This window comes from Lolium perenne, chromosome 1 (genome assembly GCF_019359855.2).
Source record: "Lolium perenne isolate Kyuss_39 chromosome 1, Kyuss_2.0, whole genome shotgun sequence".
In the NCBI taxonomy this organism is placed as follows: domain Eukaryota; kingdom Viridiplantae; phylum Streptophyta; class Magnoliopsida; order Poales; family Poaceae; genus Lolium; species Lolium perenne.
Genome location: NC_067244.2, coordinates 226,545,573 through 226,570,117, shown reverse-complemented (window position 1 = coordinate 226,570,117; position 24,545 = coordinate 226,545,573). Strand labels below are relative to the sequence as shown.

General features: G+C 50.5%; 2 protein-coding genes across 3 annotated transcripts; one reads left to right on the top strand and one right to left on the bottom strand.

The window, feature by feature from the left end:
- Positions 1–520: 520 nt before the first annotated feature.
- LOC127327196 (proline iminopeptidase) lies at positions 521–3,795 on the top strand. Its single transcript, XM_051353965.1, has 11 exons — positions 521–674; positions 734–954; positions 1,067–1,165; positions 1,252–1,362; positions 1,450–1,512; positions 1,618–1,711; positions 1,978–2,075; positions 2,326–2,427; positions 2,885–2,998; positions 3,272–3,346; positions 3,535–3,795. Exons 1-11 carry the CDS (start codon positions 584–586, stop codon positions 3,628–3,630), a joined length of 1,164 nt encoding a protein of 387 aa, XP_051209925.1. The 5' UTR covers positions 521–583; the 3' UTR covers positions 3,631–3,795.
- Positions 3,796–3,976: 181 nt separating this feature from the next.
- On the bottom strand, positions 3,977–14,695 carry LOC127327198 (rac-like GTP-binding protein 2). Of its 2 annotated transcripts, none has more exons than XM_051353968.2 (8): positions 14,349–14,695; positions 14,108–14,195; positions 13,869–13,978; positions 13,669–13,732; positions 13,489–13,553; positions 13,339–13,404; positions 13,100–13,212; positions 3,977–4,110 (listed from the first exon to the last, which is right to left on the bottom strand). In XM_051353968.2, exons 1-8 carry the CDS (start codon positions 14,445–14,447, stop codon positions 4,077–4,079), a joined length of 639 nt encoding a protein of 212 aa, XP_051209928.1. In that variant the 5' UTR covers positions 14,448–14,695; the 3' UTR covers positions 3,977–4,076. The 2 variants fall into 2 exon arrangements, with proteins under 2 accessions (XP_051209928.1, XP_051209927.1); XM_051353967.2 differs by lacking the exon at positions 3,977–4,110 and adding an exon at positions 12,462–12,766 and having other exon boundaries at positions 14,349–14,694.
- Positions 14,696–24,545: the final 9,850 nt, after the last annotated feature.

Below are 24,545 nucleotides of genomic sequence, written 5' to 3'. Positions count from 1 at the left end.
ATCTCCACCGGCGCCCCTAATAGTTCTATTAGGATTCTAGTGAGAGAAAGTGCCTGCACCGGCGCTCCCTAAAAGCGCCGGCATGTTTTGGAGCCTCCATAAAAGCGCCGGCAGTCCCGAAAGGATCCCTATGTTAAGGGCTTCGGTTTGAAACGTCGAGACCAAATTCCTGCTCAAAACATGCTAGTCGGCCACCGTATTGGAACGCCGATGTGGGAACAACGTAACTAAATAGAGTAAGCTGTGCCGGCGACCCTGCCGGTGCCTATTTAGAGGACGCCGGTGGAGATGCTCTCGTCGCAGTGCACGGTAGTGATCCCTACGAAGCCGTGAGCTTTATCAATTCCCAGCCAGGGCCGCCGATGGCCCGATCAGCCAGCTCATCCAGTCGTTGGCAGGCCGACGTCGACGGCCGCCGGCAGCAGACCACGCCAAATGGCGTCCGTCCGTCGCAAGCGCCGAAAAGGGCAGGCACACACAGTCGCACTACCACACGCCACCCGGGCAGCACGGACCGATCGGCGGGCGCCACTCCAGACTCCACTCTCCCCCCCGAAACCACCAACCAACTCCCCGCACCCCAATGATCCTCCTCCCCCACCACCATCACCACTGCCCCTTCTCCGCACGACTCTCGCGCCCGCCGCCTCCGTCTCCGCCTCCCCCACCCCAAGGTAACCTCCGTCCTTATCTCCCACGACACGACCAGGTCTCACTAGATCTCCCACGGCAGGCACACGGACTCACCGCCGTCTCCGCGCGCACGCCGCACGCCACCACCACCGCATCTCCTGCTCCGGCACCGACACCCCCACCCCCGCCCCCGCCCCCGACATGGATCCCGCCGTGCGCAAGGACCTGTACCCGCACGTCGAGCCCTACCAGACCGGCCGCCTCAACGTCTCCCACGTCCACACCATCTACTACGAGCAGTCCGGCAACCCAGGGGGACACGTGAGTGATACGACGAATTTTCAAGAATCCTCGCGGGCACCAATGCTCTTACCGATGCGCCTCGTTCTGACTTCTGATAAAATTGGCCTGAATTTGCTCTGTTTTGTTGCAGCCTGTCGTGTTCCTCCACGGCGGTCCTGGGGCCGGCACCTCGCCCGGCAACCGCAGGTTCTTCGACCCGGAGTTCTACAGGATCGTGCTATTCGACCAGGTTGATTTTGATCATCTAATGTTTTTTATTAGCCGGTGTTCTGTGGAGACTAGGTTGCTGAATTTCCGTCTCTCTTTGGTCTGCAGAGAGGCGCTGGCAAGAGCACTCCCCACGCTTGTCTGGAGGAGAACACTACCTGGGACCTGGTGGCTGACATCGAGAAGCTCAGGGAGCATCTTGACATCCCGGAGTGGCAGGCAATTCCATTAGTCCCTCTTTCCAAAATTACATTGCTTGCCTTTCATCAGTTAAACTCACTGCATAAGATTCTGGGGATAGTGTAGGTGTTTGGCGGTTCATGGGGAAGCACATTGGCCCTTGCGTACAGCCAGACTCACCCCGACAAGGTTAGCAGCGATTCAACTGCGTGTTGCAATTTCGTGTGAACCTGAAAATCCTAGCAAAACAGCTGTATTGTTCGCTCTGCTAACACTGTCGTGGATGTTCCGTAGGTGACGGGCATTGTTATCAGAGGCATTTTCTTGCTTAGGAAAAAGGAGCTCGATTGGTTCTACGAGGGTGGTGCAGCAGCTATTTTCCCAGACGGTATGTTGTGCTATCATCTAAATAAAACTTGGTGAAGTGTTATCGGACTATGAAAAATACGTGTACTTCTGTCCATTATGTCCCTTTGAGCAATTCCTTTCCAAGAGTTGGAAGTTGTCCAAAATAATGCAGAGAATTGCCGGGCAAACCGTCTTTTTAGCTATATAAAATCACCCCAAGTTTCTTTATGAAATATAAGCATTACCTCTTACATTATGTAGTTCTTGCGTGAATAGTTTGCTTACTTAGTTTTTAATAATGTGCAGCATGGGAACCATTTAGAGATCTTATTCCTGAGGACGAAAGGAATTGTTTCATAGCTGCGTACCACAAAAGGCTAACTTCCTCTGATCCTGATGTCCAGGTATCCATCTTGTTGCTAGCTAGATATGTACTATGAAATTGCCTTGCACACGATCTTTTCTGTATGAATCCTATACGAAAGTGTGATCATTTGGTCCTGGTTCATGCAGCAACTTAATCCAAGGTTGATGTATGGGTTCCTTTTCGTAGCCATATTCTTCCTCTTGATTGCTTATGGTTAGAATATATATTAGCGCCTACATTGATTTTCTCGATGAGCAGGCATGAATTCCTATTGTTTGACCATCTAGATTGAAGCTGCGAAGAGATGGACAATGTGGGAGATGTTGACTGCACATCTCATTCAAAATCATGACACCATCAAACGAGGGGAGGATGACAAGTTTTCTTTGGCAAGTACTTTCACGACCATCAAGCCTCTTTTTTCCACAGCACTACTGTTTCAACAACAGCTCAGTATACATTATTTTACTGTATCATGATTGGCCAACCAGCTTTTTTTCTTTTGAAGTGTTTGCATTTGTTAGCTTTTCTTATAGAATAATGCAATAGTGCCTTTGAAGTTATCTTTGTTTATGTCAAATCCTTGCTCTGATGCTTGTACACCAATAACGGCTTGATGTTTCTCTAGATGTCTGCAATGCCTTTTTTAGTACTCCCTCCGATCCATAATAAGTACAGCTTTGTACTAAATCCCCCACACTTATTATGGATCGGAGGGAGAAATATTTTGCCTTTGAGGTTATATGCTACAACTTGTTTGTCTAAATGCACTGCCGGACGCTGTAATACTTCATGGTCTTAACACTTCCTGTTTTACATTTGTAACGTGTGGTCAACTTTCTTCAGGCATTTGCAAGGATTGAAAACCACTACTTCGTTAACAAGGGATTTTTACCTTCGGATTCACACTTATTGGACAATGTTGAGAAGATTCGACACATTAAAGCTTTCATCGTTCAGGTACATCTGCACTCAACCTCTCTTGTTTGGATGTTATACGTGTTCATGAGTGGTATGAATGTTAGTGTGTGTATGCATGAAGATAATAGTGAGCATGATTAAATTTTACGTATTTAGCTAGGCATTGTGTTCTGCTCCTCGTCTGTTAATCTTGCCCAATTGTTTCAAGTTCATATTTGGCATGTATCAGTAGGGTGCGAACATGACATGGTCGGCTGGGTGTGTGCAGTTTTATCATTGTAGATTTGTACATGATTATTGATTATGATTCAGGGGAGATATGATGCTTGTTGTCCTATGATGTCTGCTTGGGATCTCCATAAAGCTTGGCCTGAAGCTGAATTTAAGGTAATACTGTTAATCGTTCCATACTTTCCTGAATCATTCTTCCAAGTAGATATGCTCCTGTTTGATATTAGGCATTGTATTGTTACCGTGGACTATACTTATGGTACCTGAAGCTATGACAACTACAGGCATCTGTTTGGAGATCCTGCTAGACAAAATATATTGACAGCAGAACATTACATCTGCAGGTGGTTCCAGATGCAGGACACTCCGCCAATGAAGTTGGCATCGCAGCTGAACTGGTATCAGCTAACGAAAAGCTTAAAAGCATGCTGAGAAAATGAGCGGCCTAACCATAGCGCAGAAAGCTGTTATGAAGAACTTCCACTCATTTTCGTTGGGGGTTACTTTGCAGAATAAGAATTTAGCAGGTAGCTAGCCTGGCTGTACTTGTCAAACGATTCTCTATTCAATCAAAGTTGGGTGCCACAATTTTGTCGATTGGGCTATTTGAGATGTGTTTTGCGTTTTTCACGTCCCCAGTAGACCTTGTTACATAACATTACACCAATCTAGCTGTTTCACAACCTTGTTACATAACATTACACCAATCTGATAAGTCGATCCCAGAGCCTGATGCTCTAGAAGTAGAAATAGAACCAAACATGCGAACATACTGTTAGCTAAATATAGAACGGAAGCACCGGATGGAAATCCATGCTATGTCAGCAAATTCACTTGCTACTACACCATGCTTCATCTCCAGCGTCAGTCCAGGGTTGCTGTTTGGCTAAGCAACGCACGTACCACCACACATCAAGTGCCTGCAATGCAATTCCAGAAGATATTTAAACTGACAGGATCAAGAATCCTTATTAAACGCCTATCAAGATCAGGACCGAAATATGGTTAAGAATCAGTTGGCATCTTCAGCTTTACTCTCAGAAACCTTGTTTGAACAGCACGATTTCGTAGAATCGTTTGCGTGGACTATTACAGTAAACAGCCGACCAAAGTAGAGTGAGAAGAAGTGGGTGCTTACTTGGTAGCCATCACCTCCCTCCTCCTTGGGGGCTGAAGGACCACTTTGATTTTTTTTTTTTTTGCGGGGGAAATCATTCGAGATTTTATTACTCAGGTATAGAATTACAATCAGCTAGCAAAAGCTGTGACACACACTCTGGAGTAGAATGTACCCAACAAGCAGTACAATCTCCACCTCTACCCAAGTTTGCTAGGCTATGTGCAACTCTATTTTGATCACGATCTAATTTCACGAGTATAATTTCTCGAAGATTCATGAGACGCTTCACTTCATCAAACAACTGACCATATACTGTTCTATTGCGTCCACTCTCCTTCAAAGCCGAAAGGGCCACAGCAACAGTCAGATTGGATGATAATAGGCAACTCCGACCACTCATAAGCCAAAGCTAACCCTTCCATCAGAGCACTAACTTCTGATTCCAGCTCATCATTGCAATTATAAAGGACTCGGCAAGCTGAGACGATGACTGCGCCATTAGAATCTCGCAGAATCATACCAGTTCCTGCTCTACCTTCTACATCAAAGGAACCATCTACTGAGAGCAGTGGCGGAGCTACAAGGAAATAACTGGGCGGGCCAACTAAAGGAGAGCTCACATTTTTTGATTGACTAAGTAAGAATTTTGGAGGAAAATTAAGTGAAAAATATCAAATCATGCTAACAAATACTACCTCCCTTCCTAAATACAAAATATCTTTATCAGTTAAAATAGCCTACGAAAAAATCTTATATTTGGCCTCTCCTGAAGGTGACATGGGCGACCAACCCGGCCCACGAGCCCCGCCTCCTTCCTTGTCCGCCCTCATCGCTACCAGCAGGCGTAGATAGCTGGCAAACCCCACCTGGTAGTTGCCGATGGCCCCTCCTCCCACGCACGCTAGGGTCTCCAGCTGGAGCCGTGTGGCGCTTTGGAATAGCGTTTTGCTAGCGGCGGCGGGGTGGCGGCCCAGGGCTTCTAGGACGGTTTCGGTGGTCGTGGTTGCTGTGCGGGCAGCACTACGCCCGGAGCAGCAGCGGCCAGGCGACATCTGTGATACAAGTGTTCTACGATTTCCATGTGCTAATATATCGTATCGAAAGCCACCATTTGCCGGACCTTAATAAAACTTATGTTTTGAAACATAGGCAGTAACTAGGTAAGAACTTGGAGGATTTTTTTTGTAAGTGCTAGTCAAGATACATGATATTTTAAACTGACGACCAAAGTTAGATACCTGACTACCAAACAAACTTTCTATTCCGTATTTGGAGGAAAAGCCAACGAGCATGCAAATCGCTGGGAGACTGCCCTTCTGGTTGCTCGTTAGCCTGGCCTTGCTCTGCTACTGCTAATGATTGGGCCGTCCAGGGATGCTTAGGTACAAGAATTTTTGCACAAATCCTGGGCGGGCCATGGCCCGGTTAGGCCCCTGAGTAGCTCCGCCAGTGACTGAGAGGGCAGCCCAACCTGGTGCAGGCCTCGGCCATGGGGAACTTGGATGGCTGTGTCAAAGACAGCCTTGACGTTCTGGCACGGCCAAATAGAAATCACACCATGTCACGATCTTTGATTCATTGAGAATACACTGTGTCTACATTAAATTGACCCAGCAACAAACCCTTATAAGTTCTACACGGCTTCGATCGTACGTACCTGGAGCTGCATTCGATATAAGCTGCGTCTTGGAGAATTCAGCAAAAGCATCAAAAGCAACGAATATTGTTGCCCAATTGTTATAAGTTCATATTTGGCATGTCGCGGTAGGGTGAGAACATGACATGGTTGGTTGGGGGTATGCGGTGTTAACATTGTAGGAGTAGATTTGCACATCATTAGTGATTATGTTGCAGGGAGGTATGATGCGTGTTGTCCTATGATGTCTGCTTGGGATCTCCATAAAGCTTTGGGCCTGAAGCTGAATTTACGTAATATTGTTAATCGTTTCCATTTAATCCTAAATCATTCTGCCAACTAGAGATGCTCCTGTTTGATACTACCTTCGATTTAAGGAATAAGGTGCCCTCGTTTTACGTGCTTTTCGTTTGCCCAAAAATTACTTTAAATATATCAAGATTGTTTATATGAAATTAGCATCATTAGAAACGGAAATTCAATTCGGCTCCCGGGTGCGTATGACCCTCTACCAAAAAAATCATATTTCGAAATGTCGAAATTTTTTAACAAACTTTTTTACATGTACATCTTCATAATATATGTTCGTTCGTCAAGTTTCACGAAAAACCAATATTTTTTGTGGTCTATATAAAAAAGAGAAAGCTTATCTTGTGAAAAGCATTATTTTTAGCACTGAGTTTTATCTTTTTTACACACGTCACATGATAAGTCATTTTTTTATGAAACAACTTTGTAAGCGTGTAGCACGAGAAGATTTACATGCTAATTTTTTGTTTCAATTTTTTGAAATTCAAAATATGTGTAAGATGCATTTCAAAATAGAGGGAGCATATGCTCCCATGTTTCAAAACACCACTCCCCATTAGAAAGTGTTTTTTTAATACGGATCCAACAATACTAATTACATATAATATAATCAAGATTTTGTTGCTCAATTTTTATGATCAAAATTCGTCTTAGAATATGCGTGCGCCTTATTTCTTGGGATGGAGGTACCTGAAGCTATGGCAACTCCATTTTGGTAGTTCAGGCCATCATATTTGACTTCAGACTGGCATTGATACATTTGCTCAACATGCTCTTTGCCTGGCATTAATATTGATTCAACGTGCTATTTATTAGGTATATCTTGTTTTACATAAACTGCTAGTAGTAGACAAAATATATTTACTGCAAGACATTATATTAACTGCAGGACACTCAGCCAATGAAGTTAGCATCGCAGCTGAACTGGTTGCAGCTAAGGAAAAGCTTAAAAGCATTTTGAGAAAATGAGCCGTGGCAAAAAGCTCTTATGGAGAATGTTAGGCAACCGACATACTAGGCCCATCAGGCCAGATTGTGGCGGTTAGGGTTTAGTCTTATCTCTCAAGTTAACTTGTAACTCAAGTTGATCCATCTATATATATACGTGTATGTTGAGACGAGGAGAGCCATCAAGCCTCCCGCTATTCAATCTGTTTCATGGTATCAGAGCGGGTCACTCTTCCCCTCTCCTAGCCGCCGCCGCCGGCTCTCCCCAAAACCCTAAACCTACACCTCTTCTCCCTCCTCTCGCCTCCCCACCATGACACCTGATGAAATCGCCGCCAAGGAGCGCGAGCTCGCGGATCGCGCCGCTGCCCTCGACGCCCGCGAAGCCGCCCTCAATCAGCAGCTCACCGCTGCCAACCAACTCAACACCGCCAACCCACCCAACCCCACTGCTGCACTCACCTCTCCCATCCAAAACCCTACCACCGCCCAGACCTCCAACCCCAACACTTACGCCACCACCATCAAACTGCATGTGCCCATCACCCTGAGCTTCGATGACGGCAACTACACGAGCTGGCGCGAGCTCTTCCTCGTCGCCCTCAGTCGCTACGGTCTCACCGCCCACGTCACGGGCGAGTCCACTCCATCCGACACCGGCCCCGACTCCCCCTGGGGCCGCGACGACTACACCGTCCTCTCCTGGATCTACGGCTCCGTCTCCGTCGACCTCCTCAACATCATCATGCGTCCCGGCGCCACCGCCCGCACCATCTGGGGCGCCATCGAGGACCTCTTCCGCGACAACAAAAAGCACCGTGCCATTCAGTTGGAGGCTGACTTCCGCAACACACCGCAGGGGGACCTCTCCATCAGCGACTACTGCGCCAAGCTCAAGGCCCTCGCCGACTCTCTTGGCGACGTCGGGCAGCCCATCTCCGACGAGAATCTCGTGCTCACCCTCCTCCGAGGTCTTAACGAGAATTATGCGCATCTTCGCTCGTTTCTGCCGTTTCAGGTGCCCTTCCCCACGTTCCTGCAGACCCGGTCCGCCCTCCTCCTCGAAGAGACGCAGAAGAAGACCGACGTCAAAAACGCCGCGGCCACGGCACTCTGGGCTTGCGGCCAGAGCGTGCAGCCGCCGCCTGGCGGGCCTCGGCCTCCACCACCACCACCACCATCGGCGCCCGGGGGCGCAGGAGGCGTCGGCCGTGGCACCGGCCAACTCTACGCCAACAACAACTACCGTGGCGGCCGCGGTCGCGGAAGTGGCCGCGGCGGGCGTGGACGCGGTCGCACCGACTCCCCCTGGCAGTACAATCCGTGGACGGGCGCTCCCACTCGTGCCAACCTTCAGCAGCAGCCCCAGGCACCATGGCAGCAGCCACCCTGGTCCCCTCGGCCATGGTCTGCTCCTGCCCCACAGGAGTACTTGGTCCGCGCCCCGGCTTCCCACTGCGCCGCAGTGCCATGCTGCATACGGGCAGCCCTCCACCAGCTACGGTCCTCCGCCGACACCGCCACCGAGCTACAACCAACCGGCCTTGGACCCTGCCCTCGTCAACGCCCTGAACAATATGCAACTCTCAGGAGGCGACTGGTACATGGATTCTGGAGCCTCCTCCCACATGGCATCCGACCCCGGTAACCTATCCTCCCTCAAACCTTGCTCCTCCCAAACTGTCACTGTTGGCAATGGCTCCTCTATCCCCATCACACATACCGGCTCCACAACCATCCATTCACCCTCCAAACCTCTCTATCTAAATAATATTCTTGTTGTTCCTAACATTATTAAAAATCTGATTTCTGTTCGGCAATTCACTATCGATAACCATTGTTCCATTCAATTTGACCCTTATGGTTTCTCTGTGAAGGATCTTCTCACCGGGACCGTGATGCTTCGATGCAATAGCTCCGGTCCGCTCTACTCCATGTGCCAAGCTCTCCATCATGTCGCCTTCGTCCTACACCAACACCCCGATCTTTGGCACCGTCGCCTCGGCCATCCCGGAAGCTTCACCATGTCGCGCCTTGCTCCACATACTTGCCATAATAAACCAAGCACCACCCTGTGTCATGCTTGCCAACTAGGGAAAAATGTTAGGAAACCCTTTTATTCTTCGGCATCTAGAACCTTTAGACCTTTCGAACGTTTGCATTGTGATTTGTGGACTTCACCTATCCCTAGCACTTCTGGATATTGCTACTATCTCATTATAGTCGATGATTTCACCCAATATTTCTGGAGTTTTCCCTTACGCAAAAAATCTGAAGTGTATGCTACCTTTGTCGCCTTTCATGCTCTCATCACCACCCAATTTCAACTGTCTATTTTATCCATCCAATGTGACAACGGAAAAGAATTTGATAACTCCAACCTACACACCTTCTGCACTACCCACGGCATCATCTATCGATTCTCATGTCCGTATACATCCCAACAAAATGGCAAGGCCGAGCGCGCCATCCGCACCACTAACGATGTCATTCGTACCCTCCTCTTCCAAGCATCGCTGCCACCATCCTTCTGGGCTGAGGCACTCCATACCGCCACCTATCTCATCAACATTCGTCCCACCTCCTCCCAACCGCAAACTACACCATATTTCTCCTTATACGGCCGCACACCGCGATACCAAGATCTCCGCGTTTTCGGCTGCCTCTGTTATGTCAACACCTTCTCAACCGCCAAAAACAAACTTTCTCCTAGAGCCACCAAATGTATTTTCCTTGGATACCCCTCTCAGCATCGTGGCTATCGCTGTCTCGATCTCACTACTCGCAAAATAATCATATCTAGACACGTCACCTTTGACGAACACACATTTCCCTACTCTCCCGAACCCACCGACTCCACCCCTCCAAATAATACCGACTTTCTTCACCATCACCTAGCATATCGTCAGCCCACCATTGATACAACGTCTCCACCAATAACCGCAGCCACCAATGTTCCGCCAAGCCCTTCTGTTCACGCCGCCGACTCGTCTCCGGCTGCTCCTTCTCCGACCGCTCCTCCTCCTGCCCGGGACAACACATCCCGTGCTGCGGACACCCATCCAAAACCCCTCCTTGTTTACACCCGACGTCCCAGCCAGCCCCGACCCACTGCTCCGCCTACCAACCCTCCAGTCTATCACCGCACACGCAGCTCCACCGGCAGCCTTCCTCCACCCATAGACAAACTAAACCTCTCTGCCATTCACTCCTCTCCCATTCCGCATAACTATCTCATTGCCCTACGTGATCCTGCCTAGCGTCAGGCTATGCAGGAAGAATATGATGCCCTCATGCACAACAACACATGGTCCCTAGTACCCCCTCCTCCAGGCGCCAACATCGTCTCCGGCAAATGGATCTTTCGCCACAAGCATAATGCGGATGGCTCTCTTGCTCGCCATAAAGCTCGCTGGGTGGTCCGAGGTTTCACCCAACAGCCCGACGTCGATTTTGACGAGACTTTTAGCCCCGTAGTGAAACCCGCCACCATTCGTGTCGTTCTTTCTCTAGCTATCTCCCAACAATGGCCAGTACATCAACTCGATGTCAAAAATGCCTTTCTTCATGGCGATCTTACCGAAGAAGTCTACAGCCAACAACCCTCTGGGTTTCTCAATCCAAATTTTCCAAACCATGTCTGTCGTCTTCAAAAATCACTATATGGCCTAAAGCAGGCTCCACGCGCCTGGTTCCAGCGTTTCGCCTCCCATGCGCGCACAATCGGTTTTGTTGACTCAAAATCCGATGCCTCTCTCTTTACCTATCATCACACACACGGCACAGCCTATCTACTTCTATATGTCGACGACATCATTCTCACAGCTTCTTCCACCCCTCTCCTTCGTCATATCATCGCCACTCTTGCCTCTGCCTTTGCCATGAAAGACCTCGGACCCCTACATCACTTCCTAGGCATTTCCGTCACTCGCACTCCCACCACCCTACATCTCTCCCAACGTCAATACATACTAGACATCTTATCTCGCGCCGGAATGCGTGATTGCCAACCCTCCTCTACTCCCATAGACACTAAACCTAAACTCGCTGCCTCTTGCGGCCAACCCTTTTCCGATCCTTTTCTCTATCGCAGCCTTGCCGGGGCTCTTCAATATATTACTCTCACCCGACCCGAAATTTCCTATGTTGTCCAACAAATTTGCCTCCATATGCATGATCCCCGTGATTTTCACTTCCAACTAATTAAACGCATTCTTCGATACCTAAAGGGCACCATCGATCTTGGTCTTGTCCTTCACTCCACTTCCTCCCACCAAATGGTTGCCTACTCGGATGCCGATTGGGCTGGATGCCCGGATACAAGACGGTCCACTTGAGTTACGTGTATATCTGGGTGATAACTTGGTGTCTTGGTCCTCTCGCCGGCAACCCACGGTTTCACGCTCGAGTGCTGAGGCAGAATACCGTGGCGTCGCCTCTGTCGTTGCTGAAACCTGTTGGCTGCGCCATCTTCTCCAGGAGCTTCGTCGTCCAGTGCACACTGCTACTATTGTTTATTGCGACAATGTCAGCGCAGTATATCTTTCCGCCAACCCGGTTCAGCATCGCAGGACAAAGCACATTGAGCTGGACATACACTTTGTACGGGAGAAGGTGGCCATTGGAGCTGTCCGTGTTCTTCATGTACCCTCCAGCTCTCAGTATGCCGATATATTCACCAAGGGGCTACCTACAGCATTGTTCCAGGAATTCAGATCCAGTCTTCACGTCGACTACCCTCCTAGTTCAGACTGCGGGGGGCGTGTTAGGCAACCGACATACTAGGCCCATCAGGCCAGATTGTGGCGGTTAGGGTTTAGTCTTATCTCTCAAGTTAACTTGTAACTCAAGTTGATCCATCTATATATATATACGTGTATGTTGAGACGAGGAGAGCCATCAAGCCTCCCGCTATTCAATCTGTTTCAGAGAACTTCCACTCATTTTCATTTGGGGGTTACATTGCAGAAATAGTTTAACAGTTAGAACAGACTGACTGTGCTTACCAAACGATTCCGTATTCAATCAATGTTGGGTGCACAATTTGCTCGCTTGGTCTATTTTAGACGTGTTTTGCTTTTAGTGCCATGAAACTTGCTTGTATCTAGCTATTTCAAAACCTTGTTACATAACTTACACCAATTTAGTAAGTCGATCCCAGAGCCTGATGCCCCAGAAATAGAAACCAAAATACGCAACATACTAGTAGCTAAACATAACAGAAGCACCCAGAAAGATATCCATGCTATGTAAGCAAATTCACTTGCAACTAGCCATGCTTCATTTCCAGCGTCAGTCCAGGGTGCTTGTATCTAGCTTCACAACCTTGTTACATAACATTACACCAATCCGATAAGTCGATCCCAGAGCTTGATGCTCTAGAAATAGAAACCAAAAACATGCAACATACTAGTAGCTAAATAGGACAGAAGCACCAGGCAGAAACCATGCTATGTCAAGCAAATTCACTTGCTACTACACCATGCTTCATCTCCAGCGTCAGTCCAGGTGTCCAGGGTTGCTATTTGGCTAAGCAACACACGTACCACCACACATCAAGTGCCTGCGATACAATTTCAGAAGATAAGTAATCTGGCAATATCAGGACAGGGGGTTTAGTTAAAAATCAGTTGTTAGCATCTTAACCTCCACTCTAAAATCTTGTCTACGCAGCAGCAGTTCATAGAATCGTTTGCACAAATCATGGCAGTAAACAACTGACCATTGAACTGACAGGATGGATAGTAATTAGGTGCTAATCAAGATCAGGAACGGAATAGAGTTAAAAATCAGCTGCTGCATCTTCAACTTTAATCTCTAGAATCTTATAAACAGCAGCAGTTCAGAGAGTCGTTTGCACAAACTATTACACAGCGATAAGAAGTTGGGTGCTTACTTGATGGAGCATCCAGAGCTTCGCCTAGTCTTCTTCCTGGCCGCCATCACCTCCCTCCTCCTTGGGGGTTGAAGGACCACCTTGATGGCGGTGTCAAAGACAGCCTTGACGTTCTGGCACGGCCAAACAGACCATGTCACTATCTTTTGATTCATTGAGAATACAGCGTGTCTACCTTAAATTGACCCAAAAACAAACTATTCCCAAGCTGTACACGGCTCCGGGCTTCGGGTGTGTACCTGCTGTGTCTTGGAGCTGCACTCGATGTAAGCCGCGGCGCCGATCTGCTTCCTGAGTTCTTCGCCCTGAGCGAAGGGAAAGACAACATGTTAGCCATCTGTCTATGTCACGGATTGTTCGAAAGGAGTTGACGGAGGGTGAGGGCAAACCTGTGCAGTCGTGATTGCTGAGGCGCCAGGATGGTCGGCCAGGTAGGCTCTGTGGTCACGCAGATCTGAGCAAATCGAAACCGAATCAAATTACCATGAGCTGCCAGGAAGAACATGTCGAGCAATTGGGGGCACGGTCACAACTCCATCTTAAAACTCTATTCAGTTGAAGTTCCTCACCTAGCTTGGTCCCAACAAGAACAATGGGGACATTGGGCGCGAACCGGCGGAGCTCAGGCATCCACTGCTTGCCAGAAACAGAATGTTCATCAATCAGTTCAGGACACTCGTGCACAGTCTAATAGCGAACAGAATAGAACACGCATTTCTGAACTTAATTTGGTCAATAACTTTTGTTGCAAACATATAGGAGTACATACCTTCTTGAGAACATTCTCGTAGCTTGCACTGCTGATGAGGGAGAAGGCCAGCACGAAGATGTCGGCGCCTCTGTAGCTCAGCGGCCTGAGCCGGCTGTAGTCCTCCTGCCCTGAACGAGACAAGCAAGAGCACAACACAAGTCTTCAGGTTCCAAACTATTTCAAAAAAAAAAAAAAAAGGAAATACTAGCAATGGCAGCGGTAAAAATGCAGGAAAGGCAGATGGGTAGAGCATTTACCGGCGGTGTCCCATAGGCCGAGGTTGACGATGTTGCCGTCGACGGAGACGTTGGCGCTGAAGTTGTCGAACACGGTGGGGATGTAGTCCTGGCAGTGGAACAGATCGGGGATTGAATGAGCGGCTCGAGAAAGGGGAACACATCAATCACACTGGGAACTGAGCTGAGCTTGAGGTCGAAGTGTGAGCGTGAAGGGGGCTGGGTCGGAGGATAGGGATGGGCATGAATGAGCAGTACGTACACTGGGGAACCTGTTGCTGGTGTAGCAGATGAGCATGCATGTCTTGCCGACGGCGCCGTCGCCCACCGTGACGCACTTGATGAACTTGGTCACGCTCATCTCCGCCGCCGCCGCCGCCCGCCGCTCTCGCCGCACTGGCTGGCTTCACCTCCACCGCACGGTAACAAGCTCCACTCTGCTACTGCTCGCAGGGGGGAGAAAGAATGGGGAAGTGAGTAGCAGAGACAAGGATCCGTGTCTTGTGTGGGAAGGGAAGCCAAAGCAAAGCAGAGCAAGGGGAGCCGTGCTGGTGCCGGTCTGGTTCCTTAAAGAAAGAAAGCACCGCCCGGTCGCTCTGCGGCTCTGGGCTGGCCGGTTGTGTTTTACTGCTGGCCGAGGCCTCCTCGGGGACTGTGGCGTAATTGCGGGGCCGTCGCGTGGGATGGGGCGCGCGACTCAACCACGAGGACGTTTGAACGGCGTGCTCTGCATGGCCTGGCCTGGCCTGGCCTCTGGCGCCCTGGTGGCCAGTGCCACTGTCAAGTCGTTCGCAAAGCCATTGTAGACAGGGAAACGACGCAGGGGGTGGATGGACGGTCATAAAGGCACGACACAGGTCTCTCGCAGTCGCAGGTGAGGCAGCTCGACCAGGAGCCGCAGCGAACATCGGCTCGGCTCGGGGAGAGGCAGTCAACCTAATCCAAATCTTTCCCTACACGGTGAGACGGGGGCTGCATTCTAAATTCAGAATATATGCTCCTGCTACGCATAAAAAATACGGTTTTGTATGTCTCAGTCAACTGAGATTTTCTTAAGTCTAAGTCACTTACAAAAATATGCTTTGAGTTGCACTTTTCTGTTAAAAAAGTCTAAGTCACTTACAAAAATATGCTTTGAGTTGCACTTTTCTGTTAAAAAAGTGCAATTGCACTTTTCTGACAGAAATGTGCAACTTAACCGAGTTGCACTTTTCTTTGAACTGTAGTTGCACTTTTCTGAGTTGACTGAGACTTAAGAAAATCTCAGTCAACTGAGACATAGGCACACCCTAAAAAATATGTCAAAATATTAAAAAATCTAAATAAACATTTGGTGTATATATTTGCACACCAAGTTTTACGGAAAACTGATATTTTTTGTGTTCTTTGTAAAAAAAGGTGAAGAAATGTCTCGTGAAAAGCTATTTTAAACACTAAATTTTGTCGTTTTTGCACATAACACACAAAATATTGGTTTTTCATGAAACTACTATCTAAGCACCTATGATACCGAGATATACACATAGGTATTTTATTCAGAATCTTTTTATCTGAAACGACTTTGTGAGCGTGTAGCACGTGAAGATGTACGTGTAATTTTTTTATTTCAGTTTTTTTGAAATTTCAAAATGTATGTAAGATGCATTTGAAAATGATGAAAAGCATATAGTCCCATGTTACAAAACACCACTCCCTCTAGATATCTGTCGGCTAGGCGTTAGTTGGACCTTTTCTTTGTCTCCTACATTTTCTACGTTGTGACTCCAAGGTTGACCCTTTTTTTTTCTTTATGATTATGAATGGAGAAGTACCACTGAATGCATCCTAGTGTCATGCAACTGTACATGTTGTGTCGAGAGGCTATCATGAAGCCAACCTAGGGTTTCGTCTCCTCAACAACTGGCCGCTCCGCCTCTAGCAAGTTTGGGTAATACGTATGTAGTATATAGTAGTTGGCTATAGAAATATACTCCAAATTATTTACATGGCGTACCATTCACTCTGTCAAAGTGTTTAGAAATTAGAGCTAATTTTTGCATTAAAACCGACTTATCTTCTCTCCTCGCCCGGCGAACTAAACGAAAATATTATACTCCCTTCGTTCCTAGTAGTATAAGCTATATAGTTTTTTAGAAAAAAAAATTAGAATACAGAGTGTATTGCGATGCACCACTTGTCTAGACAATTTTTTTAAAAGATTTGATTATATTTCCTTATCTTATGAGAAGTCCTCTATTGTACATGGGTAATCCCGTCCAAATCTAGGGTAATTTTTTCTCAATATGTGTTTCTTTAATTTCTCTGTCAAAAACTACATGGCAATTTTTTTCTCGATACGTATTAAAGTTTTATAGTCTACTGACTAGATTTGATTACACTTGGTCTTAGGATTACTGTAAATTGCATAATGTTGCTGCTAGGATTGAACCTTTAATAAACCACAAGGTTCAAACTGCCCAACGTTCCTCAAAGAAAGTGAGAACGGTATTTTTGTAAAAGAATGTGGCCTACTAGCAGTAGTACGTGGAACGGTGGAAGCCGCCTTTGTTGTAGTGGCTTGGTGTGCAGCATCATCATATTCAAATCGAACATCAGGTGGACGATGTTCCGGGTCCCACGAGAGAGAACCTTGCCCAGCACGCGGATCCTGCCTCCCTACATTTTCCCCTTCCCGTTGTCGTCGACACAAACACGAGTGATTTGATTTGAGCAAGAGCACAAGGAATTGCCGGACGGATTAGACCGATCCGTGGGGCCAAACTTGGCCTTGATTTTGGTTAATCAAAAAATTTGCTCCTCGAAAAAACGAGCCTCTACGACGCCTCGGTCTCTTGGGAAGCTTTTTGACCGCTCGCTCCGAGCAGCCGCTGAGGCACGGGTTCCCGAGGCGGTGCGTGGTCGTCTTCGTCTTCCCGGGCTGTCTGTGCGTGTCCTCTCGACCTCTCGTCTCGTACGCCCCTGCACAGTGAAGGAAGAAATAAATGGCGAGATTACAAATGTAAAACCTACCCGACCCTATGCGGTTCGTACTCGAGTCACCCGTACCCCGTGCGCCTCTCTATCGTGATGCGGGTTCGTACGCCCGTGGTGCGGGTACGTACACTACTCACTACTGTGCGTCTGCTCGTTGTGCGGCCGTTGGTGGAGAATTGAATGAGCGTAACGGTCCTCACCACTTTCGTCTTTTCTTTTTCGAAAAGCACCACTTTCATCTTTCACTCGATCTTTGTTTCTTTTTCCACATGTCTGCAATTTTATGGGTTAAGATTGATTGACCGTATTGACCTCCACACATGTACCGTGAGGTTAGACTAGTCACAATGGAAAGTATCATAGACTAGTATCATACATATGATACTAGTTTATGATACAACACCTACAATGCATAGTATCATGAATTAGTATCATATTTTCATCATATTTAATGTTTTGTAGAATCTTAATGCAAATATGTGTACATGATGTGTTTGCTACTAAAATTTCTAGTTTTACGTGCTATGAAACTGTATCTACCTATGATACTACTCTCACCTCTCTCCTCATTAATTGATGTGCCACATCAGATTTTTGCCTACATGGCATGCATGATACTAGAGTACCTATGATACTCCCATTGTGGCTAGTCTTAGGCTGATCATAGTGGAGTAACTTAGACTAGTAGTAACATATGTCATGTTACTGTTCGACGTGTTTTTTGTGTTTTTGTGTACACGGCGAAAGCTCAAAATGAAGTTGTGAGTGCAAGACTGAAACAGTACTCATCAAGTTTTTTTTTTTTTTTTTTTGAACAAGGGGGAAGGGTCACGAAGGACCCCGACTGCCACATTATATTATCGTCGGTGGAGAAACTTTTACACGAAGGACCTCGAAACCAGAGAAAATTACAACATGGCCCTTGAATATTGCACTACAGACCCTAGCACAAATATTAGAAAAGCAATCAAGACCAGGGCGTCCACTAGCTCCTTCTCCACCGAATCCTTGACGGAGCAACCGATCGCAGTCGAGCGCACCACCACCGGGGACATGGCCACTTGGGATGGAGCGTCGGGAACGCACTGCATCGGCGCCAGAAGGCCTCCAATCTGGCACAAAGGCCTGGAGGTTGTACACCTCTCGCCAGCTTGCCGGCGACCAGGGCGGGAGTGGCTGTGAGCTGGATGGCAGGCAGCCATCGATGAAGAGCTGCTAAGGATGAACTCCCAGATATTTCTTCAGCAAGTCGCAGCAGTAATCTTCCCCGCCAACATCCCTCAGTAGAGGATGAAGCATCGGCACCCTTCCTCTCCTCGCCGCCACGGCCGGCCAAAGGAAGAATCCCAACGCCTCCTCCCCACATCAGGTGATGGCAAAGAGCAACGGCTTTATTAAAGGAGATGGTGGCCTTCTCCTCAACTCCCAGCTTCAACCAGAGAAGCTTGAGGGCGAGAAGAAGAGACCCAAAAGCGCTCCAGATCAGGCCGCCAAGATCTGGAACTCCACTCCTAACTACAGGCATGAAGCCAATACACGGCAGATCGCCGGGACAACTAAAACACCTAAATCTACTCTGTATAGTCCGAGCCACCCATCCTTCTCTCCTCCAAGCGGCAGCGCCGCCGGAATCGAGTCGGAGGAGCTCTCGGGCGGAGAAGAGGACTCTCAAAGCACTGTAGCGAAGAGAGAGAAGAAAGAGATGAGAATATGTGTCTGTGCTCAGAAACAGTACTCATCAAGTTAAGCTGCCGTACCGGTGAAGCTAATCATTTACTTGATTAATTCAACCTCGTGCATGTTGGAGCTAGTAAATCAATTGATCCAAACTACTATACAACAGCATGGCGTGTTCACTTCAGGCAGCTAGCACGCACGAGCGCCTAAGCAAGTTCAACAGCTATTTAAAATCTGATTAATTAAGGTGTTTTACAGATACACATGTACAGGCTGAAGCACAAGTACTATATATATGCGGTACGGTACGGTCCGGCCAGCCGGCCGCGCGTACGCGTATTATGTACGGGATTTGGCTGGCGCAACTAACATTATCATGGAGCGGAGGCGATAGGCATTGCGGCCGGAGAGTTCGCGCGTGCGAGCCTGAAGATTGACATGTCGTCGCAATTTTCTCGGAAGTGATCGCTATCCATCCATGTCGCCTCCCGCCTATAAAAAGAGAAGACACCCAGCTCCAAAGGAGAGGCCATCGTACCTGGAGCAGAGACACAGAAGACACAAGACGCAGCAACCGGAGGGACGACGGAGGCAGTTCTCGTACCTGGAGATCGAGACGCAGGCCAAGCTCACACCAACACTCATCCATCCATCCCAAGCAAAACCATCCACGACCTAAACCCATCTAGAATTTGCCATCCATCGCACGCACTAACCCATACACCGCTACAAGCCGGAGAACACCGATCGGAAGCACGCGAGAGCATCCATGGAGGAGAAGACGATGATTTCCAACGGTGAGAACAATGGTTGATTCTCTCTTTCTCTCTTTCTCTCTTTCTCTCTTCCCCATACGCATACATATCACTCTATGGCGCACGGAGTTGGCGACGACGGTGTCCGAGCTGTCGGCGTGCAGCCGAGCATCATCTCTACTTCGGCAAGCCGCGATGAAGCCGGTCACGACGAAGCCGGCGTGCAGCCCGACGCCACCTCTACTCCCGCGGGTCGCCATGAAGACGTCCACGTCGGGGCTGTCGGCGCGCAGCGCGGCGCCATCTCCGCAGCGCCCACGAGGCGCGACGACGACGTCCTTGACGGGGCTGCCGGCGTGCAGCGCAGCGCCATCTCCACCACCGGCACGGCGCAGCGACAACATCCGTGTCGAGGCCGCCGGCGTGTAGCCCGGCGCCATCCACCACAAGCCGCGACGTCCACGAGGAGGCTGCCGGCGTGCAGCGCGGCGCCATCAACACACCCACAAGACGCGACGACGTCCACGAGGAGGCTGCCCGCGTGCAGCGCGGCGCCATCAGCACCACCACCACGCCACCGACGACGACGTCAAGGCTGCCGGTGTACAGCCTGGCGCCATCCGCCATGTCGAGGACGACGCTGACCTTGACGAGGCTGCCGGCGTGCAGCGTGGCGCCATCAACACCACACCTGTGAGGCGCGACGGTGACACCCATGAGGAGGCTGCCGGCCTACAGCGCGGTGCCCTCTCCACGACGCCCACGAGCCGCGACGACAGCGTCCGTGACGAGGCTGCCGGCGTGCAGCGCGGCACCATCAACACCACCACAAGCCGCGACGACGACGTCCGCGAGGAGGCTGCCGGCGTGCAGCGCGGCGCCCTCTTCACGACGCCCACGAGGCGAGACGACGGCTGCCGTTATGCAGCGCGGCGCTCTCCACACTTGCAAGGCGCAACGACGACGTCTGCGCCAAGACAGCCGGCGTGTAGCGCGGCGCCATTTTCACCACCCATGAGGCGCGACGACAACAAGCATGTGCCACGGCTGCCGGCGTGCGACTCGGCGCCATCTCCATCATACCTCGAGGCGGGACGACGACGAGTCCATGACCATATGACCATCATGCTGGCGTGAAGCTGCCGCACAGCTCAGGCACCACGCTTGGCCTCGGCCCGGCTACTCATTGTGAAGACCTGGCGCTCCAATCACGAGTTTAACGTACACATTAACGGGCACACACGCGAGGGCCGTACGTACATGACTTTGGTGTGCACACATGCATGCACCTGCTATGCTTTGGTTGTGCACGTGCGCACCAGCTAGCCAGCTACGACCAAACACGAGGTCATATATATGCAGCAGTCTCATAACATGAGAGCAACCTAAAGCGGGTGGCATTCGTGTTGCGAGCCACACGGAAACGACTTCAGGCCGGCGACCGTACCTTCCGACACGGGACGGTTTCTTCGGCGTGCCATCGACTCCACTCCACTGCGAGCCCGTGAGACGGCGTCCTTGACTACGCCGACAGCCATAAACTTGGCGTTAGGCTAAGGAAGAGGCGCCGACCACATCGGCTACACCGACTTACGCTCATGCGTCGGTTCCACACCGACGCCGATCTCCATCGACTCCACTCCACTGCGAGCCCGTGAGACGGCGTCCTTGACTACGCCGACAGCCATAAACTTGGCGTTAGGCTAAGGAAGAGGCGCCGACCACATCGGCTACACCGACTTACGCGCATGCGTCGGTTCCACACCGACGCCGATCTCCATCGACTACCTACTCCCACGAGGCATACCCCTTGCGCACCCCGACGAGGCTGCTGGTCGTCAAGAAGTTCTAGCTGAGCGGACCCATGCTACTTCAACTATAACTACACCAACGCCGTCAAGACCGACGAGGCGTGACGGCGAAGGCGGGCGTGGCCGGAGCAAAGGCCACGCTACATGCGGCGCGTGTATCGACGAGGACACGGGCTTTGCCGCCGCCCACACACACACCACCACCACATCATGCATGGAGAACGCGAAGCGAAGACGACGAAGACGACCACACGGCTTAATCGGAGGTGTCTCGCGGTGTAACCCGCGGGAGTAATTAACCGGGTGCCTTCCGAGGCCCCGGGAACCCGGAGATCGCAATCGCCATAGTCAGGCTGGCCGCGCAAGCAGGCCACGAAGCGCTCTGTATTCGGGAACTTGTACTTTGTTTCTCCAAGAGAGATTAATGAAATGCATGCTTCCCTATCTTTTCTTGTGTACTACGGTACACTGGCACGCCCACATTTCTTTATTTTACCCCGGCGCATGAGAGAAACATGCTACCATCCTCTCCCTCAACGTAGCGACTCTGTCTTTCACAGACGTTTTTCTCGTGTCAAACAAATTGGCACGCCCGGTGGGACGTGGTTCTCCTCCCATCTTTGGTTCGCTGTGGTCGTCAAAGTCGTCTTCGCCGGTTCATCCAATCCACACAGCATCCTGCATGAGAAGCCACCAGCGTGGAGCTCCGCTGATTAAGAATCCTCTTCATGCAGGAGGACTGTCCCGCGCCAGCGCCTCGGAGCCTTGGGTGATCCACTTTGGGTCCAAGCTGCCTCCCATGGTCGTCATCACGCATGACGCAAGACCTACATGCACCAGGCCCAGGAGCCAGCGCAGTTCCAAACTGTGCAATCCAAGAAGGCACAAAGGCGGGCATCCGCCACAGCATAGAAGGAGCGCCGCGAGCTAATGCTCGAGGCACGCGCCCTGTTGAAGGAGTCAACGAGGGCCAGCATCAATGGCAACGCGGAGGCCTCTCAACGCCTCCAAGCTGAGGCCGCAAGCAAGAAGACGGGTGCGGCATCACTTCGCGCCCCTACGACGACTTGGCGCACCGAAGTGGAGCTCCTCAAAGGCTTGGAGGATGCTTCGCAGAATTTGCGGAGGCTTGTGACGAACGCACGTTTGTCTGATAGCCCGCATCCACTACGCAACTACAGGAGGAAGTACCGCAAGGTGCGACGACTCCACCAACAAATGAGTTCCCGCATTGCTCGGAGTGCGGTGCAAGAGGAGGATTGGTCCTTCGGCATTAAGGACCTCGTGGACAAGGCGTTCACACGTGACTTGCCCCCCCGGCGACGGGGCGAGTGGGTCATCAAGAGCAAAGGAGGCGGTGAGACGAGCCGTCATGAAGGAGTTCTGGAAACGGCGCTCCCGCAAAGAGCCTGTTCTGGCAGGCTGTACTGTCTCCGCCAGCTCCGAAGATGCTCGGAGAGGCATGTGTGCACCATGCTTCCACACTTCGGAGGCAGGCGGACGCTCCATCCGCAACGACAACAGGTTCGCCGTTCTTCGGAGCGAGGCACCAGCGCCACGTGGAGAGGACCTCCGGCAGGAGTTCCGTCGGCTACAGGAGCATATGGACAATATCCAAAGGCGGCTCCGCGAACAAGGAGCACCAAGTTCTTCATCAGCAGAAGCTGGGGGAAGGATGAGGCGCCAGGCCCCTAACCATCGTCCTCAACACGAGCGCCAAACGTTGGGGCCTCGACGGCAAGCTTCACCCACTCGACACGTCCAGAGGGGGCATCCTTACATGCCCCCACGATGGAACCGGTGGTCACGTCACCAAGAGGACGAGAGGAACCCTCGTCCCGCTCAACAGTGGAGACCCCGGGATCCTCCACGAGTTCCACTTCCCCCTCGAGCTTCTTCACCCGCTAGGCGTGGAGATCAACTTCATGTGCAACCTTTGAGGGAAGGGCCTGCCTCGTCCACAAGGCGAACTGCACCACCACTTCTACCCACACCATCGATGCCTCCTAGAACCCATGCCGCTCCCACGGAGAATCAACGCAAGCGTGAGAGGCGCCGAAGGAACCGCCGAGTTCTATACAAAGAACTCGAGGACTTGGTGCTCCGTCATACCCAAGTACGGGTGCGACCGGATGGCGGGATCGCTCAAGAAAGTGACAAGATTGGCTTCCGTATCTCCCCAGAGTTGGAGCGGCATGAGCGGTACAATTACCTGCTCAACCGCCTAGCTCCAAAACCGCGCAAGGCATCCGCAGGGGGTGCCGAACAAAGGAACACGACGGCTGCACCGCCACTTCCTTCATCGACTCCCAAACTGGACGGCCAGCAAGTGAAGGAGGCCTCCACGTCCTCGCCTTCGGGACGACAAAAGACACCAGCACCAACAGCTACGCCAACGGAGGGCGTCGAAGAAACTCCTGCCTCCTCCAACACGAAGGCGAATATCGGGGAAGCAACCACCATTGCCCCGGGACAAAGCGCGATGTCTCCCAATGAGCCATCTCTTGCCCCTCTTCCGAGAGTGGAGCAGGAGGAGGAGGAGGCTGTCCTTCAGCGGGAGGCTGGGGGTGATAAAGAGGTGAAGGAGAAGAACCTCGCCTTGTGCGGCACTGTAGCAGTGCGCCCTAGGCTCGAGCCAAATGATGGATGGCAACCACCTCAGGTCACCCATGAGTTTGGTTATCCCTCGGATGAGGAGATCATGCCAAACCCAAAGGCAGACTTCAAGAGGGGCTTCCTGCCGCGCCTCGGCCATGTACGCTCATGGTTCAAGGGCGCCGAGGCGGAACCATCTGCATCACAGGACGAAGCAAGATCGACTGCACCATGCCTGCCTATCATGACGGGGAAGGGCTCACTATCCGACGGTGACTCGGGATATCATCCAGATATATCACCGCGTCGCTACACTGACATCACCTCAAGACTACCTCAGGATCCCGACGAACTGTTACATGTTGCAAGTCGTTCTGGAGCCAACACACGGCTACGGTCCATCGCACGACAAAATGTGGCGGTTGGGTCCGCCTGCGAGGAGGAGCTTCACGACGACGACAATGATGAAGAAAGCTTCTCCGACTCTTCTTCCTCATCTTCATTGGTGAAACTCCCAAGCTCTCCTCCCTATCACGAGCTAGCCCCGTCTGTGCTATCAGACTGTGAAGATGGACTTGAAGATCTACACACTGCACCCGCCCACATGGCGGTAGACGGCGTGAGCAAAGACGGAACAGCATCCGCGGA